At 33.0% G+C, this 18,281-nt stretch overlaps 2 protein-coding genes across 6 annotated transcripts; one reads left to right on the top strand and one right to left on the bottom strand.

Annotated features, from left to right (window-relative positions):
• Nucleotides 1–1,161: 1,161 nt before the first annotated feature.
• On the top strand, nt 1,162–8,103 carry LOC107476772 (ATPase family AAA domain-containing protein At1g05910). 4 transcript variants are annotated; one of them, XM_016096662.3, is made up of 11 exons: nt 1,162–1,347; nt 2,246–2,472; nt 3,310–3,414; nt 3,499–5,352; nt 5,440–5,628; nt 5,770–5,912; nt 6,352–6,597; nt 6,702–6,870; nt 7,027–7,092; nt 7,221–7,470; nt 7,621–8,103. In XM_016096662.3, exons 2-11 carry the CDS (start codon nt 2,254–2,256, stop codon nt 7,995–7,997), a joined length of 3,618 nt encoding a protein of 1,205 aa, XP_015952148.1. In that variant the 5' UTR covers nt 1,162–1,347; nt 2,246–2,253; the 3' UTR covers nt 7,998–8,103. The 4 variants fall into 4 exon arrangements, with proteins under 4 accessions (XP_015952148.1, XP_015952147.1, XP_015952145.1 ...); XM_016096661.3 differs by having other exon boundaries at nt 2,242–2,472; XM_016096659.3 differs by having other exon boundaries at nt 2,168–2,472.
• A 1,065-nt stretch (nt 8,104–9,168) lies between these two features.
• On the bottom strand, nt 9,169–14,781 carry LOC107476773 (uncharacterized). Of its 2 annotated transcripts, none has more exons than XM_016096664.3 (12): nt 14,675–14,781; nt 14,522–14,584; nt 13,720–13,895; nt 12,577–13,102; nt 12,214–12,364; nt 11,914–12,024; nt 11,393–11,750; nt 10,865–11,107; nt 10,623–10,692; nt 10,180–10,340; nt 9,768–9,834; nt 9,169–9,606 (listed from the first exon to the last, which is right to left on the bottom strand). In XM_016096664.3, exons 3-12 carry the CDS (start codon nt 13,873–13,875, stop codon nt 9,461–9,463), a joined length of 1,989 nt encoding a protein of 662 aa, XP_015952150.1. In that variant the 5' UTR covers nt 13,876–13,895; nt 14,522–14,584; nt 14,675–14,781; the 3' UTR covers nt 9,169–9,460. The 2 variants fall into 2 exon arrangements, with proteins under 2 accessions (XP_015952150.1, XP_052114674.1); XM_052258714.1 differs by having other exon boundaries at nt 11,399–11,750.
• Between the last annotated feature and the right edge of the window lie 3,500 nt (nt 14,782–18,281).

Below are 18,281 nucleotides of genomic sequence, written 5' to 3'. Positions count from 1 at the left end.
TTTAAAATCAACAAATAAAATTAAATTTTGAAATTTATATAACCATCATCATATATATAACATAAATTAAAGTGAAAACTTAAAAATAATACAATATTATTAATTATTTTATATATATTATATATATTTTATATATACCGGAATGGATATTATCTAAATCCGACCTACACGGCTACACCCCAAGACACTGCCAAACGATGGAATAGATAATTATCCGCCTCGAGTAAATAAAAGTGGGTTGGGTGCTTCTAGATTCAAGTAGTGTTGCCATCTCTAATATCAATTATTCAAATTTAAAAAATAATATGCTAATCACTCAACAAGTTAACTATTTTTTTTGTTAAAATTATAAGAGCTTGTTTTGAAATCTATGAATTAAAATTCAATCAAGAACTAAATTTTTTTTCTTGCTTTAGAACAAATAAAAAGAAATGATTTCAATTTTGTTGAAAATTCAAATTTTCACTTTTTCTTCATTTACAAATCAGACAAAAAGGGAGTTTGATTTTAAAATTAATTTTCACACTAAACAAGCTCAATATGTTAAATATAAAAAATATTCCTATTTATAATTGATTATTCTAATTTTTTCTAACATCTATTTAATTTTTTTTCTTCTCTTTATTAAAAACAAAATTATAAAAGAAAAAAATTTAACTTATATAAGAGTTATTCCAAATTAAAGAATTGAATTTTTTTCTATTAACATATTAAAATTATTTCAAATCATAAAATTAGATTTTAAATAGAAATGAATTCTATTTTAAATTTTTTTTTCTCACATTCGAATAATTTTCAAACAAGCTCCAAAAATATAGAAGCTCAAAACCTGTTAATTTATTCATTACGTCTAATAGGAAGTTGTTTTCTAAAAAGTGTCGTATTCCCTAGCTTTTTTTTGAAATGCAGTTGCTACAATTTTTTTTGTTACTCTCTAATCTTAAGTATTACATCCCAAATTCATATGCAGTATCTACTCACACAGTTTTTTTTTTTTTTATAATAAGGGGCCCAATTTTTCAACAGAACCTTTGATAAGGACATAAGGGTCATACTGGGCCGAGTCGTTACGGGTCAAAACGGGGCGTTTCCCTGATTCGGGTCGTGGAACGAAGCGAGTGAGGACTGAGGAGTAACATGAAACAAATTGAAAATTTTGTTATTTGTATGCTGCAGAGTGTGATTCACGAAATATTTGGAACAACAAAAACACAAAAAAAACGAGGTTTTGGCACCCTGAAGAAGAACTACCCCGAGAGAGTAGTGTGTATGTATTTGATGAGTTTTGTTCTCTCTCACTTCTTTCCGTGAAAACCCTAGCTACCATCGCTGATTCTCCGCGATCAGGTGCATATCCACCTCATCCACCTGGATTCTCTCTTCTTAATCTGTTTTCATGTTCAGCATTCCTCTTTTGCCCTCGGAAACTTCCTCATCACTCTCGTTTTTCACGCTTTTATTATTGTCGATGCTAGACTTGACTGATTATTATATTATTATTATTTTTGCGATGGACTTTGTGTGTTTTTTTTCTTTTTCTTTGCCTGTTTGTTCGTGTTGCAACTTATTGTGTTATAGTTTCTTATGGTTTAAAGGAATTGTTATCTTGTTATTGTGAATGTGATAGTTTTATACTTTTAGGTTAGTTTTAGCTTTTAGGTTTTCATGTATGAACCTGTGAGTCACTTGCTGCTTCTGTTTGTATGAGTGTTGAGTGTTCCCAGGGATAATTCGAGGATGGTGTTCATGCTTTTGTGGTGTGGTGGCTACTCTTGATGATGAAATAAAAGATATTTTATTTATCAAGTTTTTAGCACCTAAATTTGTCTTGGACATGAATTGGGATTCTCTGATAATCTTCATACATAGAACATGAATATAATGGCTTTTTCTTTTGGAGAATGTGGTGTATTAACTATTAAAAATTCTTAATATTCAAGATGTTGAAGAAGACTTTTTGGTGTTAACTTTTCTTTAAGTGGGTAGTTCAAGTGTGTAAAGGTTTTCTTGTGATTGGTGTTTCTTGCTTAGTTAAGCATGATATTGTTGTGGAATATATAATACCCTTCCCTAGGTAGTTGGTTAAGTTTTATTTCTTTTAGCATAATTCTCTTTTTTGGCTGTATTTATGAAAGTTTTAAGGACTGTGATCTATTGGTTTCTGCAGGTGTATTGTAGCTGACTGAGATATGGCAATTATTTAACTTTTTTATTTTTATTTTTGTTTTTATTTTATATAAGTTAGTGTGCTTCATGTATCCGAAACAGTCTGGCCAAGATGGCTCTGTTTCTGGTCCTGTGCGAACTAGTGATAGGATCAGGACAAGACCAAACATTTATGGCCGACCATTCATGTATTACAACACAAATCTTAGGCGGCGGAAGAAAAGCAAGAATAAGTCTAGGACAGCAGCTTCGATTGCCAAGATGCTGCGTCCAGGGAGCCGGAAGGCACAGGATTCAAATGCCAATGTTAGTATCTGCATTTCAAATAAGTTCAAGGAGCATAATTGCTATTGCAAGGACTATTTTATTGTTTAATTTGTTTGTATTCTGTATATATATCACATTAACTGTCAGACATAACATGACATGGTTGTCATGACAACTTTTTCCCTCTAATTCAATTTATGGATTATATAAATAATTGAATATGATGATGTTGTTCATGATATTTGCTATTTTTCAATTTAAGTTTTTTTCTTCCGTAACACGCAGCACGCTGGTTGAGCTGATCATGAAATAACTTAACGTTGCTTCTGTTTCTGATCTGTTCCTGTGTTTGTACTGGCTTTCAAATCTCAATTTTGCATTGGTATCCATTTTCTCGTTTTAATACCTTGATGGATTCCATATTTCATAGAACATCCCTTATATTCAAATCCTCAGTATAGGAACTGATAGACATGCTTGATTATTAGGTAGCTTTGATTCTTTCAGTTGTTCACTTGTTCTCTTTGGTTGGCTGCTGGCTGTGATTTTGGATGGTTCTGGTACTTATACATGTAATACCTTCTTCTGTTTCCTCTTCGTTGTCGTCTTTGTCATCATCGTGACTCTTTCTTCAACAAGGGTTTAGTTCTCTCTAACTCCAATGGCAATAACCATATTATATGGTAAATGGCATAGAGGATCTTTCTATAGCTTTTTATGCCTTTGTAACAGTAGCTCTTTTTTTTTCCTTCCTCTTCTACATTGCATAGAATCATGAATTTGCTGGCTGATCATACAACAATAATCATTCCTTTCAGCTATTTTATGTTAGAAATTTTACATCCCTGGTTGTGTTAACTGTGCTTCTATTCACAGTCTGGCTCTAGTAACCTTCGACGTTCAACTAGAAAGAGAAGGCTTAATGTAAATCTCGAAGGCTTTGCAACAGACAGCTCTGGAGCTGAGGATGAAGACTTAATGGTGAGATTTTATACTCTCAAATCTCGGTAATAAACTTGAATTCTTTGTAATTTAAGCTGAAGAAGGCATGTTATCATGTTTCAGAGGCCTACGTATCGACCACCATTGAGAAATCGGATCAATAATAGCATCAACCAGGAAGAGTTGATGTCTAAGCACAAAAGAGCAGTGTCTACTAAATCAGCACCTAGACGTGAAGGTCTACGGCCTCGTCGTTCTAAGGCTGTGGCAAGAGAACAAGTAATTTCAGAATCAGATGATGGGCAAGACTTTTCAGAAGGCAAGGCAGAACAGGGTGAAACAGAAAATGGAAATGGTGAGGAAAATGATGCAGATGATGGTCAGAATGATATTGAAGGAGATGCTGAGGTGGAAGACGAAGGTGAGGATGATGAAGATGGTGATGATGAAGAGGGTGAAGAAGAAGAAGAAGAAGAAGAGGAAGAAGAAGAAGAGGAAGAAGAGCAGGATGGAAGAAGGCGCTATGATCTTAGAAATCGTTCTGATGTCCGTAGGTTTTCTATGGAAGAGGGGAAGACCCAACCAAGATCTCCTCGAAGAGTGTTACATCAAGGTATGGGAAATAAGGTTAGCAGGGATGTCAGGAAGGGTGGATCACGAGTTCATAAACGGCATCGCCTAGCAAGGGCTGAAGACTCTGATGACTCCCTTCTTGTGGATGAGCTGGACCAAGGGCCTGCCATTCCATGGGGTCGAGGTGGCAACAGATCTGGGCCCCCCTGGCTCTTTGGGGGCTTAGATACGCATGGAACAACAGCATGGGGATTAAACCTTGCTGCATCGGGTTGGGCCCATCAGAGTGATGCTTTGGCTACCTTGACAACTGGGATTCAAACTGCTGGACCAAGCTCTAAGGGAGGGGCAGATATCCAGCCCTTACAGGTGGATGATACTGTTAGTTTTGAGGATATAGGTGGGCTCTCTGAATACATTGATGCTCTTAAAGAAATGGTTTTCTTTCCATTATTGTATCCAGATTTCTTTGCTAGTTACCATATTACTCCTCCTAGAGGGGTGTTGCTATGTGGTCCCCCGGGAACTGGGAAAACATTAATTGCAAGAGCATTGGCTTGTGCTGCTTCAAAAGCCGGCCAGAAGGTTAGCTTTTACATGCGCAAAGGAGCGGATGTGCTAAGCAAGTGGGTTGGTGAGGCTGAGAGACAATTGAAGCTACTCTTTGAAGAAGCACAAAGGAATCAACCTTCTATCATCTTCTTTGATGAAATAGATGGACTTGCACCTGTGAGGTCTAGCAAGCAAGAACAAATTCACAATTCCATTGTGTCCACTTTGCTTGCTTTGATGGATGGTCTTGATTCTCGTGGACAAGTTGTTTTAATTGGAGCTACCAATAGGATTGACGCTATTGATGGAGCTTTACGGCGCCCTGGTAGATTTGATCGTGAATTTAATTTTCCTTTGCCTGGTTGTGAGGCACGTGCCGAAATATTAGATATTCATACTCGCAAGTGGAAGCATCCACCTTCAAAGGATCTGAAAAGGGAACTTGCAGCTAGTTGTGTAGGTTACTGTGGTGCTGATCTAAAGGCTCTATGTACTGAAGCTGCCATTCGTGCTTTCCGTGAAAAATACCCACAGGTTTATACAAGTGATGACAAATTTCTTATAGACGTGGATTCGGTCAAGGTAGAAAAGTATCATTTTGTTGATGCAATGTCTACAATTACCCCTGCTGCTCACAGGGGAGCTATAGTGCACTCTAGGCCATTATCTCTTGTAGTTCAACCGTGTCTTCAGAGACATCTAGAAAGGGTCATGAGTATTATATCTGATATTTTCCCCCCAGTTTCTGTTGCATCAGAACTGACTAAATTTTCAATGCTTTCCTATGGGTCTGCAATTCCACTTGTTTATCGACCTAGACTCCTACTTTGTGGTGGTGAAGGTACTGGGCTGGTGAGTATCTTGGAGCCTTAAAAACTATTGTAAGCTTGTCATTAGAACAACTGAAGACTGAATATACTTACTGCTCTAGTTTAACAGGATCATCTTGGGCCTGCGGTTTTACATGAACTGGAAAAATTTCCTGTACATTCATTAGGACTTCCATCTCTGCTGTCAGATCCTAGTGCTAAGACACCAGAGGAGGCATTGGTACACATATTTGGCGAAGCTAGAAGAACCACACCATCAATTCTCTATTTACCACAATTTGATGTTTGGTGGGAAACTGTAAGTGCATATTTTAATTATTTGTATGTTAAATGGAAATGATCTCCCTGCCCAAAATTTATATTTTGTACGCATGTGTTCACTTATGTCGAGGGGCTGCTTCAATGCTACCTGAGTTTGATTGGTTTCGTAATCCTGCAGGCTCATGAACAACTCAGAGCTGTTCTCCTGACTTTGCTAGATGAATTGCCATCTGACATGCCTATCCTTCTACTGGGAACATCCTCAGTTGTGCTTGCTGAAGTTGAAGATGTACCACATTCAGTTTTCCCTCATCGCTCAGTGTATGTTTGATCTAATTCACAACAAAACACTGATTTGAGTTCCAAGGCAGTGTTTTTTATTCTATTCAAGCACTCTGGATGCTTGCAATTGTTTTCTTCTAAATGGGTGGTTTTGGAGGCGTGAAAAGTAACAAGCTAAACATGTTTCTCTTTTATGAAAAGGAAAAACTTAAATATTTATGAGATGATTTCTTTTTTAATGAGGAGGTGAAAAGTCTCTAATCCAATTGCTACTGCTTCCTTAGTAGTTCATTCCCGTTATCTTCACCAAAATTTCGATGGTTGTTTATTTCCATAAGTATCTGCATGATTGAAGGTTCAGGCTGAGGCTTAAAATATCTAAGAACAGTAGTTACTTATTCAAGTCTGTAATGTAGTCTTCTTGCCCAGCTTTGTCTCTGGTTATCTGCTCATCCCATTTTTTTCTCCCTTTGAACAGCTATGAAGTGAACATGCCATCTACTGAGGATAGGACCCTGTTTTTCAATCGTTTAATTGAAGCTGCTATGTCAGTCTTGTTAGAAAGAATGAGTGAGAAATCCGATAATAAAGGACACCTTCCTGAACTTCCCAAGGCACCAAAGTTGGCCACTGGTCCTAAGGTATCTGAGCTAAAAGCAAAGGTAGAAGCTGAGCAACATGCACTTCGCAGATTGCGAATGTGCCTAAGAGATGTTTGCAATCGGTATGTCAACCTATGCTATTTGTGTTGGCTTCACTTGGCAAAGTCATATCTTATGTTAAATTCATGCAGCTTTTGCCTTAATATTGTTTTTGTATCACTTGTAGGATATTGTATGACAAACGATTTAATGCCTTCCATTATCCAGTCTCTGATGAAGACGCACCTAATTATCGAATAGATATGGCAACTTTGCTGCATTATGTTGATAATGGCCATTATATCACATGTGCAGCATTCATGCAGGATATTGATCTTATTGTTTCCAATGCAAAGGCATGTATACCATGATTTATTGTTGTTTTTGGTTATTACTATTATTATTGTTTGGATTCAACTCCAATCCGAAAACTTGTGAAGAATGCTTCAAACAAATGTGTTCAATATTTGAACCATATCCCAAGTTTGATCCTTGTTCTGTTCCCAACTCAGGCTTACAATGGAGAGGACTACAATGGTGCTAGAATTGTCAGCAGAGCCTGTGAGCTGCGTGATGCGGTACCTTGACTTTTTGTGTCCAGTATTATGTCGGAGTTTCTTTTCTGTTTATTGTTGCTTGGAAAATGCTTCCCCCCCTTCTCTCTCTCTTTCTCTCTCTCTCTCTCTCCTTTCTTTTTCCTCTTCAGGTGCAAGGGATGATCTCACAGATGGATCCAGCACTGGTTGCATACTGTGACAAGATTGCTAGCCAAGGAGGTCCAGCCCAGTTGCCTGATGAATTAGGGGTATCCACTTTCCCTGCAACTCCTGTTGTACAGCTGAGTGCTGCTACTAGAACAAGTGCTCGACTTCGTCATGTCCAACCGGAGGTTAATGTGGATCAGAGTTATGAAGCACTGAAGCGGACAAAGAAGACAGTTGATATTGCACATCCAGGTATGCCTTTGCTGCTTGGATATATCTTCTCTCACTGCAAAATGGTGGTGATGCAAATGGTTTCTGCTTGAATATATCTTCTCTCTCCTCTTTTTCCCTTTTGCATTCCCTATTCAAATGCTGACTAATTTTTTGCATGTCTGTGTTTAGTGGCGGAGGAGAAGTCTCCAGAAGATTCTTTACCATCTAAGCCTCCCCCGGAGCATCAGACAAATGAAATGGATTCTGAAATGGTAGAACCTGTGACGATCGATGGAAATTCACATGGAACTTCTACGAGTAGCCAAGATGATGGTGGCAGAAATCTTGAGGATGTCACAATGGTGGATGGTGAATTTTCAGGAAAAGTGGAGTCTTTAAAGGAACAATTTGTTAAGCGCAGTGACAATTGCAGCGTTCCACAACTTGAAAGGCTTTACACAAGGATTATGAAGGGTGTGTTTGAAAGCAGAGATAAAGGTGATGATGTTAAGGCTTCGGTTTTGAAGTTTTTGTCGAAATTTGTAGAGGATGATGCAAATTTCTGACAGATGGGTTTTCCTTTCCCCATCAGTGAAAAAGAAAGGAAAGATTTTACTGTAAAGTCGGGATTTTTCTTTTCAATTAATTTAAATGTTATTTGATTGAGTACAAGAGCTCGTTTCCTCTTACTTTCCGTAATATAGAATGCTTAATGCTTAAATATAAGTCTGATAGCTATAGATTGTAATTATAGGGTTTTAGGACTATGATAGGATTAAAGGTAGCATTCTGCCATTCTCCATTAGAAGCAATTAATTCATCCACCTACCCCTGCTACAACAAGAGGAAATAGCATTTCGTCTAGCCTAGGTTTATTTAATGCCCCTTCCATTTTAAGCTTAAACCGGATCCTTTTAAGTATTATGACATCAAACTGACATATGGACAAATAGTATTGACACTATTGCCCATGTCAGCAATGTCACACGTTATTTATTGACCATCATTACATCATTGCATGTTAAACCTTGATGTGACATGTTTACTAATAATTTACGTCATTAGGCCACATTGAGAAAACAGGTTAGGAGCTAATGTAGGTCACTTAGCCAATCTCAAATGTATTTTGTGCAATTACAATCTCAAGAATGATTTTAGTGCACAAAATTAGTTTTAGAAACCATTTGGGGGCCTTGGTCAATTTTGCAAGATGATTTATTCAAAAATTTATCTCGTAGGGGAATATAATAGACTAGTTGATATATTCGTTCCCGTATAATTAGTTTACTAGAACAATTATTCTTTCTCTAAAATTCATTTCTCTTAAGTAAATGATTACACTTAAAGATTTTATTCGTAGAAAAACGTGAATATTAAATATATAATTGAATTTGATATTCTTTTTGTGGAAAAATATATCAGAAAATCTAATAAATGATTTTTTTGTTTATTTATTTTTATTTTAACTTTCAAACATCATATCTTTGTTTAGAAAATGATAATTCTACCGTCAAATTAGGTTTAACAAATCATTCCAGAAGCTTTCTGAATACATAATTGATTTAAGGGCCACTGTTAAGTTACTAGTTAATATTTACTACCCTATCTTTGTGAAGTGAAAACAATACTTCACGAGATATTAGTTGAATGCAACTAAAAATAAATAAAAATAAAGAGTAATATTGCTGATCTCCATAAATAAATAAAACAGATGAAAAAAAGCTTGATAGATCAGCATTCAGCAATAAGATGGTAACTAATTTAAATTTTGCCAGGAATAGTAGTAATGCATCATCAAAATAAAGTAGCTGTGGTTGTAAGAAGATTAATCTTTATCTATTCTATCTAGTCCTCTCATGTGAGTTTCAGCATGCCACCATGCATCCAAGTATCAGACATTAACCAAAATGTATGAGATCAGTTATTCAAATGGATGTCTCCATTCCTATACTATATCATATATAGAACTGCAAAAAAATAACAAAAAACATAGAGAACTTGGAAGCATGCCATTCCAAAGCTTCCACCATTACTTGATGGATTCTGCCATACTCTTAATTTTAACTATCATCCTTGCAGCAGCACAATCTCTTGCTTCACGAGGACTGAGACACAATTCACTGCTACATGTAAACTGAAAATCAACCCCTTTAACGCATACAGCTTGGAATCCACCTTTCAAAAAAGTGAACAAAATGTTACCAAGTAATATGAGATGAACAACAAGTGACATCATCTATGGATCGATGAAGCTGTCGTACGTTCATTAATCATTCATGAGATTATGCGAAAAAATCAGGCCCTAATAGATTCTAATCTAGTTCAGATATTATTACCTTCTATCGCTGACACACGATAAGTTGGTACGACCCAATTGTTAGCACGGCATATAGCATCCAGTTCCTGCATGATATAATGAGTTTTAACTTTTAAGTGCATTTTTACAATAAAGATAAAGAGGGATCACGGGCATGTTTAGCTTTCGCCAACCCATGTTATAATACGAGTTATATGTATTCATCTTTCCTCATGCAATGAGCCGACTCATCCTTCTCCACCGATGGATTGGGCGAGGCACTTAAATTAACTAGATCTCTAACCAATCCAAAGGGGGAAAGAAATGAGACATCTCGCTATTCGATAAAGGGTACAAAAAGCATTGGCTATATATATATAACCCAACAAAAAATATTTTCATATAAAAAATTCATATGTAAAAGCTAGTAATTAAAGTGAATGTCAACGTGCCTCGCATGGACCTTTGGTGACAGCAGCATCCTCTGTAAACTTTTTCCTCTTAATACATGGAGATAGGTTTTGAAGCTTAGCACTTTCTTCATTCCTTGCCCATAAGTCATTGCAACCTTCTATAATGGATTCTATCTTCAAAACAACATCATCTTCACCCTCTACATTTGTCAAGACAGAAGAACACTAACATAAGAAACTAATCACACTATCATGGATTTTAAGTCAATAATTGTGTGAGGCTCTAAGCATCAAGTTATAGGATTGTAAATACTCGATTTCCAAACCAGAAAAAAGATCAGGTTGGGAGTATGACTGACAGCAAAGAAGTATACGAACAGTGGAAAAAGGAAGGACAAATCCCATGACATATACATGGGGAAAAAATAAATAAAAATAAAAGTAAAGACAACCAACAGTGCTAGACCGATAGGTACACGAACCAGTTAGTATTTTCTGAATTTTATGCTCACACATAGCAATTTCATCTTCAATTGGGCGATGCCGAAGAGCCTACATGAAAAAAATTATGTCTAGATCAATGCAAATATAAAGCTTCTGAGCATTGAAGGACATAATATACTAATAAATAAAAATGTATCATATCATAGCATAAGAAGTATTATGTTCTTTCCATGCATAGCTATTGATAATGGATCATAATAAAGCAAAGAAAAAGTTTTACCAGCTCATTCCTCTTCCTGATCAGAGCAGTCAGTGCAGTTTGTGACAATATCTTCCCCTTTGAATCTAGAAGATCTATGAGCTTCTTCAAATCCAGTTTGGAATGTTTTGGAACAGGAGTATGCTCATCTACTGTGTTCTTTTCTTTTTCATATGAGGTATTGTGCCCCTTGCCAAAAATACTGCTGTAAGAACCATAATTGTTGATTTCATCCTTCGTCGTTGTTGAATCAACTTTCATAGCCTGCCAAAACAGATTCCATTCAGCAAGATGGTAGATAACAAACAAGGCAATCAAGCTCAAGAATCACAATAGCAGTGAGTAGCAGCCTGTTTAGAATCTTAGTTATGATGAGAGGTAATAAACATTTGAAAATATAGATGATTTAGAAAGCGGGAAACAAACTTTCTTAACCAGTAGCATACTGCATAGGTATCATAAAAGGCTTTCTGTTTTCTTTTTTCAATCAGAAACACACGTTGAAACATCAATAATTAGATTAATAAACAAGTTTCATTCGGAACAAACCTTGACCTCACTTGTACGGGCATTTGATTTATAGTGCACAGATGGCTTCTTTTTTTCTTGATCTTCACCAAGTTGTACAGTATTAACAATGTCGTTGCATATGTCTTTATTTTCAGAAGGAAAAATGGAAGATTCATCCAAATCCATATCACAAGGCTCCTTGATATGATTAGATTGTCTAAGTGTAATGCTTTCATTATCCTTTTTCTGCTTCGGGGCAATATTATATCTTTCCGGTTTACTATCAAGACCAGTAGACATGTCCTCGCTTGCTGAGGATTCTGTCACTACAGAGCTGTCCCCCTTTATATTTTTCTCTGTTACCCTTGAATCTTGTAAACTATTTGAGAATGCTTTTCTGCCAAGATGGAATATAATACACAAGCATTAAGTTAAACCTTAGATAGTTGCCAAAGAAACTATAAGAAGGAAACAAATGATATGAAGAACATTTCAAGGTTCTGAAACTGCATAAACATGGATGTGCACTCAAGTTTCTCAAAATGGATAACCATACCAACCTAGAATTCCACTCTAAGATTATTTCAGAATAAGGAAGCATGTGGAAGTAATCAACAACCGGAGTGATTGACCAACAGCCAGAATCCTTTTTTATCAAGGGACCCTGCAAGCTATGCGAAGAGAAGACATACAATGTTAATTAGAAGCAGTTTTACTTACTTTGGGACAATCATCTGAAAGAAAAACAAACGTCTACACATAAATCTAGCACACAAATACCACAAGGGCAGCAGAATGTGCAGATCCACTTACTTTTTACTGCATGCATCATTCTATGATGTTCTAGTATTAAAACAAACCTTTTGATGACATCTTTGAGAGGGACTTGAACAACCTCCTGCCCGATCGGCAAGGTGCACTGCATAATATAAAAACGAGAAGCTGCTTTTTCTTTGCTATGTGAATAGACAGTGTGTCTTTCCAAAAGTGTAATATCAGTCTTATTGATTCCTGTACCACATTACGACAATCGCATTAAACTATTTCCATATAAAAGAGAACTTGGTAAGACTAAATACATTAACTAATGACGCAAACAAAATGCAATGATTATCTTCTATTGGACAATAAAATTTTATTAAAGAAAAAGGACAAAACAAAATGTTGGCATGAGAATGGCATCAAAATATATACATCATGACTTGCATAACAAAGGCAATTACCAATAGCTTCCTTTACAGCAAAATATCCAGCTTCCAAAAGTTGAGTTTCAACAAGATTCAATTCATCTTTAGTTGGCTTTCTGATAACTCTTTTGTTTTTATATGTACTTTTCGTTGCTGAGGTAACTTCTGAACTGTGGTTGGAGGTGTCCAAATCTTTTTCAACCAAAGACCATATCCCACGAGTGATGGAACCGAATACCAATAAGCAATTCTCCTTCTCGCTGTCAAGTAAAAGGACAGCCACTTTCGAAATGGGCCATCCATCTATATTAGGAGCATTTTTTGATGGATCTAGGCGTTTACATATATCACATGCATTCATAATCTCTTTTTCTGGTAACGATAGCTGTTTCTCCACATCAGTTAATTCTGCTTCATTTATCTTTTGCATAAATTGCATATATGCTAATAAACTGGGTCTCATAACCACCACCAGCTTGCAAAATTCATTAAATGGCAGATATACAAGCTCTGGATGATGTTTTCTATGATAGTAGTTGTACAGTAAGACAACAGCACGCACCTAACGCCAACCACAGAAAAGTCAGTAACTAGAGCAGATGTTTTGCTCACTTTATATGCATTTCTGTAAATTAATATGCATAAAACTTTATTTTGAGGCTTTTATGCATGCTCTTCATGTTTTGAGGATAAAACTTTGAACTTTATTCATACACTAAGAATGATTCATATTAAGAAATTGAACAAATGATACTCGAAAATATTCACGATATAACAACTTTCTATCAGAACTAAATCTAAATCAGAACATTTAAACAGACTCCTCTTGAGTTAAGCAAGCCTCGGCTTTATAACCGTGCATTGCAACTTGCAAGAAAAAAGAAAAAACATTAAGCATTATAAATTACAAAATCTTTTCGTTCCACTATGAGATACTAGTATATTTCCCTTCTACACTTCGAATAAGGCATCGCATAAAAGCTATCTAACTATAATCTATACAACAAGGAATCCATGCAGAAATTATAAAACTTCCAACAGGGTCATACTTATCACCAACATCCAAACGAGGAATAAAAGTATAAACAAACCAAATAGAGAAACAACATAATCCACATAGGTCAATATTTGGATCCAGGGATTCATATACAATAATAAGAAATGCAAAGATTAAGGCACCTGTTTTGCAAGTGACTCTTGTTGCGATGGCGTGGGCTTATCTCGGACAGATGATTTTGCCGGTAGCAATGGATCAATCAAGTGCTCTAAGAATGCCTGAATTGCATCCTCCATCGGACACACATCCGGCGAAGTCATGTTTGATACAATGACCATTAATGCTTAACACCCTAATGCTGCCAGTAGCCACATACACAGAATATTCAACAAAGCACAAGAAGTTAGCATTGGAACAACAAGATTGCACCCTTAAAAAAATTAAAATAAAAAATAAAAAGAAAGAAAGAAAGAAATAAAGAAAGAAGCAAGTGCACTGAGTCCTTTTGTGTCCTTACATAAACTATCAAAATTTTAAAAATAAAAAATAAAAACAGATAAAAGAAAAGGGCACAACATTCTCCAATACTACCACATTGTGTGCCAAAACAAATTTGTATTATCAGCTACAACAAAAAAAATTTGCTTCAAAAGGTCACCCCCAAGAAAAGGTTGAAAAATATTAGAATAAGAACATGATCAAACTGAACAACAATTTCTTTTTCCTTTTCTTTTCCTTTTTGGGTAAAAAACAAGCTTTTCAGTCCGAAAGAGCAACATAAAGGTGAAAATGTCTTAAGAGCAACATGATCAAATTGAACAGAAGCTATCCATTAACAAGAACAACACATAGGCACTCATTGATTGTACATGCAAAGCATTGATAACAGAAAATGTTTAGATATGCTTTGTCGATCATGATGAATTTCTTTCCTCAAAAGTATCATAAAAAACACACACACACAAAAAAAGGTTTTTTCTTTACCTGGGAACTAGTTAGACTGTGTTGTGTGCAAACCGAAAAGAAAGAAAAGGCGGCACCTTTCACCTGTAAGTAACGTAAATGGAATGAATGGAAGTAGTTCTTACTTTCAGAATAATTGAAATAAATAAAATACTTGTGTTCCAGAAGCCTTACAGAAGAAAGATGGAAACTTTGAATGAAGAAAGAAAAGAATGAATGAGTTGGACGGTCACACCTTTGCTTCAAATGGAACTGGAAGCAGTAAAAAATCACAAGCTTTGTGTGTACTGTCCTGTCTACCTATATAACCCATATATATAAATATTTGGAATTTTATTTGTCCGTGTAATTATAAATTCTCTCACATCTAAAAATGTTTAGAATTTTTTTATTTCATATATTATCTCACATCTATAAATATTTAAAATTTTTATATGTGTTATAAATTATTTCACATCTATAAATATTTGAGACTTTTTTATTTTTATATATTATCTCACATCTATAAATATTTAAAATTTTATTATTTTATATACTATAAACTATCTCATATCTATAAATATTTGAGATTTTTTAATCTTATATACTATTTTACATCTATAAATATTTAAAAAAAATTCAGATATACTTAAATTATCTCACATCTATAAATATTTAGAATTTTTTTGTTCAATATATTGTAAACTATCTCATCTCACATTTATAATGAGATTTTCTTATCCTCTATATTATGAACTATCTCACATCTATAAATATTTGAAATTTTTGTTGTCCTATATACTATCTTATATTTATAAATATTTAGAACTTTTTTGTTCTGTGTATTATAAACTATCTCACATTTATAAATAGAGAACCACTTAGATAAAGATGTTGAAAGTATCTTTTTATAAAGATATTTTTTAATAACTAAAATTTAACACATATAATCAATTAAATCGTGTTATTTTTGTTAAAATGTGGCTAAACAATTTGATTTGACCAAAAAATGGTGAATCAAATTTTGAATTGGTCTAAATTAATATTATTTTTTTATAAAAAATGACTACAATACCCAATTATAAATAAAAAGTATTGTAGTCATCTTTTATAAAAAAATAATATTAATTTAGACCAGTTCAAGATTTGATTCACCATTTTTTTCGTTAAATCAATTTGTCTAGCCTAATTTTGACAAAAATTACATAATTTAATCGATTATATATGTTAAATTTTAATTACTAAAAAATATTTTTAAAAAGGACGTTTTAGACGTCTTTATCTGAGTGACTCCCTTATAAATATTTGAGTTTTTTTCCTATATACTATCTTTTCACATCTATAAATATTTGAGTTTTTTTTATCCTCTATACTATAAACTATCTCATATATATAAATATTTAAGATTTTTTTGTCTTGTATACTATGAACTATCTCACATCTATAAATATTAAGAATTTTTGTTCTTGTGTACTATCTCACATCTATAAACATTTAAATTTTTTTTGTCTTGTGTATTATGAACTATCTCATATCTATAAATATTTAAGTTTTTTTTTGTTCTGTATATTATCTCACATCTATAAATATTTAGATTTTTTTTGTCCTATGTTTTATGAACTATCTCACATCTATAAAAAATTTGGAATTTTTTCTCCCGTATTATGAACTATCTTACATATATAAATATTTGAGAATTTTTTTTGTCTTGTATACTGTCTCACATCTATAAATATTTGAGAAATATTTGAGATTTTTTTGTCCTATGTATTATTAATTATCTCACATTTATAAATATTTAAAATTTTGTGATTAAATTTTTATTTTAGTCACGGAGATTCACAGAATTACCTATTTTAGTTTTCGAAATTTAAAATTTTTTATACTGGTCATCCAAATTCAAGTCTGGACACCAATGTGGTCTCTCGATTCTTTCCGGCGATGAATAGACAAACAAAATACTAAAATGACACATTCTCTGCCACGCTGGATGATGAGTAAACGACGTCATTTATCCTTGGCCCCTAGACAAATCAGAAACGTCATTCAAGTAGACAACATTGATAGTGGAGTCTCAAAAGTCTGACTTGTTTAAAAGAATTATCTATTTTGATGACATTTGACTTGTTTGGGTGTCAAGGATAAAATGACGTCGTTTACTCATCATCCAGTGTGGTAGGGAAGGTGTCATCTCAACACTCAATTTGTCTAATCATTGCCAGAAAGAGTCGAGGAACTACATTAGCACCCAAACTTAAATATGGAAGACTAATATAGATAATTTTAAATTTTAAGAACCAAAATAAATAATCCTATAAATCTCGGAAACCAAAATAAAAATTTAGTCGGATTTTATTGTCATTGTACTATAAACTATCTCTCATTTATAAATATTTAGAGTTTTTTTTTGTCCTGTGTACTATGAAATATGAACTATCTTACATTTATAAATATTTGAAAATTTTTTTTGTCCTGTATACTATCTTACATCTATAAATATTTGAATTTTTTGGTCCCATGTACTATAAATTATCTCACATTTGGAATTTTTTTTCTCCTGCGTATTATCTCATATATAAATGTTTGAATTTTTTTTTGTTTTGTAAACTATAAAATATCTCACATCTATAAATATTAATTTTTGTTAAAATAGAAAATTCGAATTTATTTAACAGGTATGGATAAATATGGAACAATCATTTTTAGTATTTTTATTATCATTTAATCAGCACAAATATTAAATTATTTTTAATAAATAATTTATTATTTTTTGTACACAAATTTTAAAAAATATAAATATAAACTATATTAATTCATATATGTAAAATTCTAATAAATATAGATAATCTTTTAGAAAATATAAAATAGTTGAGTTGGCTCAAATAATTTACTATAATTTAGAGTATCTAGATTCAATCTTTATTTCATACTTTTATTACATAACAATTTTTAGTTTTAGAGTGTGTCTTTGTTGGCTTCACAACACATCAAAATTAAAAAATAAAATCAAATCATATCAAAAAAGTTATCTAACAAAAAAAGATAAGAATAAAAAAAATTATCTAACAATCAAATCAAATAAAAAAGTTATCTAAAAAAAAGAGATAAAAATAAAAAAATAATCTAACAAAATAAAAAATAAAAATCATCATTATATAAACATTATAAAAACACGCACGCCCCTTGCTGCTTTGCTTCTCATTATAAAAAGCACGCTTTGGTATTTTTTATTTATTTAATTTAATATTATTTTATATATTATTATTTATTTAATTTAATTTTTTATATGATAAAAAATATTAGAATATTTAATAAGTATTAATATTATTTTATTTGTATAAATTGATAAAAAAATCAATAAATATTATAAATTTTAATATTTATCCGTCTCATTTTTTTTACCAATTTTATAAGATATATATTCAAATTTTTATACAAGATAATGATGAAAAATCAAAAAATTGATGCATTTTATAAAAGGAAGACTAATATTCAATAAAGAGAAAAATTCATAAAAAAAGTGAGATACAACTATAAAAAATTCAAAAAATTGCATCAAATGAAATTGACTTTAAATTTTTATGTTAAAATTTTGAGCTTCCAAAATTTTATTTCAAACTTCATTACTGGTACATGTATTTAAAAAAATACACGTAAATTGATTCTACTATTTAGAGACAAAAAGTTTTGGAAATTAATAGTGGATAGTATAAATATTACATTGTCTTTAATAAATAAATTTTATTGATTTATATGTGTAAATTTTGATAAATATAAATTATGTTGGTGTAAATTTTGTTAA

This window comes from Arachis duranensis, chromosome 3 (assembly GCF_000817695.3).
Source record: "Arachis duranensis cultivar V14167 chromosome 3, aradu.V14167.gnm2.J7QH, whole genome shotgun sequence".
Classification (NCBI taxonomy): Eukaryota; Viridiplantae; Streptophyta; class Magnoliopsida; order Fabales; family Fabaceae; genus Arachis; species Arachis duranensis.
The sequence above is the reverse complement of the archived record's forward strand: the minus strand, read 5'-3'. Positions and strand labels throughout refer to the sequence as shown.

Excerpts from the sequence above, each read along its gene's own strand:
- LOC107476772 (XM_016096662.3), top strand. The coding sequence starts at position 2,254 with ATGTATCCGAAACAGTCTGGCCAAGATGGCTCTGTTTCTGGTCCTGTG. Across the intron at positions 3,415-3,498 it reads CTGAGGATGAAGACTTAATG|AGGCCTACGTATCGACCACC; the intron begins GTGAGATTTTAT and ends ATCATGTTTCAG. Across the intron at positions 7,093-7,220 it reads CCTGTGAGCTGCGTGATGCG|GTGCAAGGGATGATCTCACA; the intron begins GTACCTTGACTT and ends TTTCCTCTTCAG.
- LOC107476773 (XM_016096664.3), bottom strand. The coding sequence starts at position 13,875 with ATGGTCATTGTATCAAACATGACTTCGCCGGATGTGTGTCCGATGGAG. Across the intron at positions 12,025-12,213 it reads CTCAAAGATGTCATCAAAAG|CTTGCAGGGTCCCTTGATAA; the intron begins GTTTGTTTTAAT and ends CTCTTCGCATAG. Across the intron at positions 11,751-11,913 it reads ATCTTAGAGTGGAATTCTAG|AAAAGCATTCTCAAATAGTT; the intron begins GTTGGTATGGTT and ends CCATCTTGGCAG.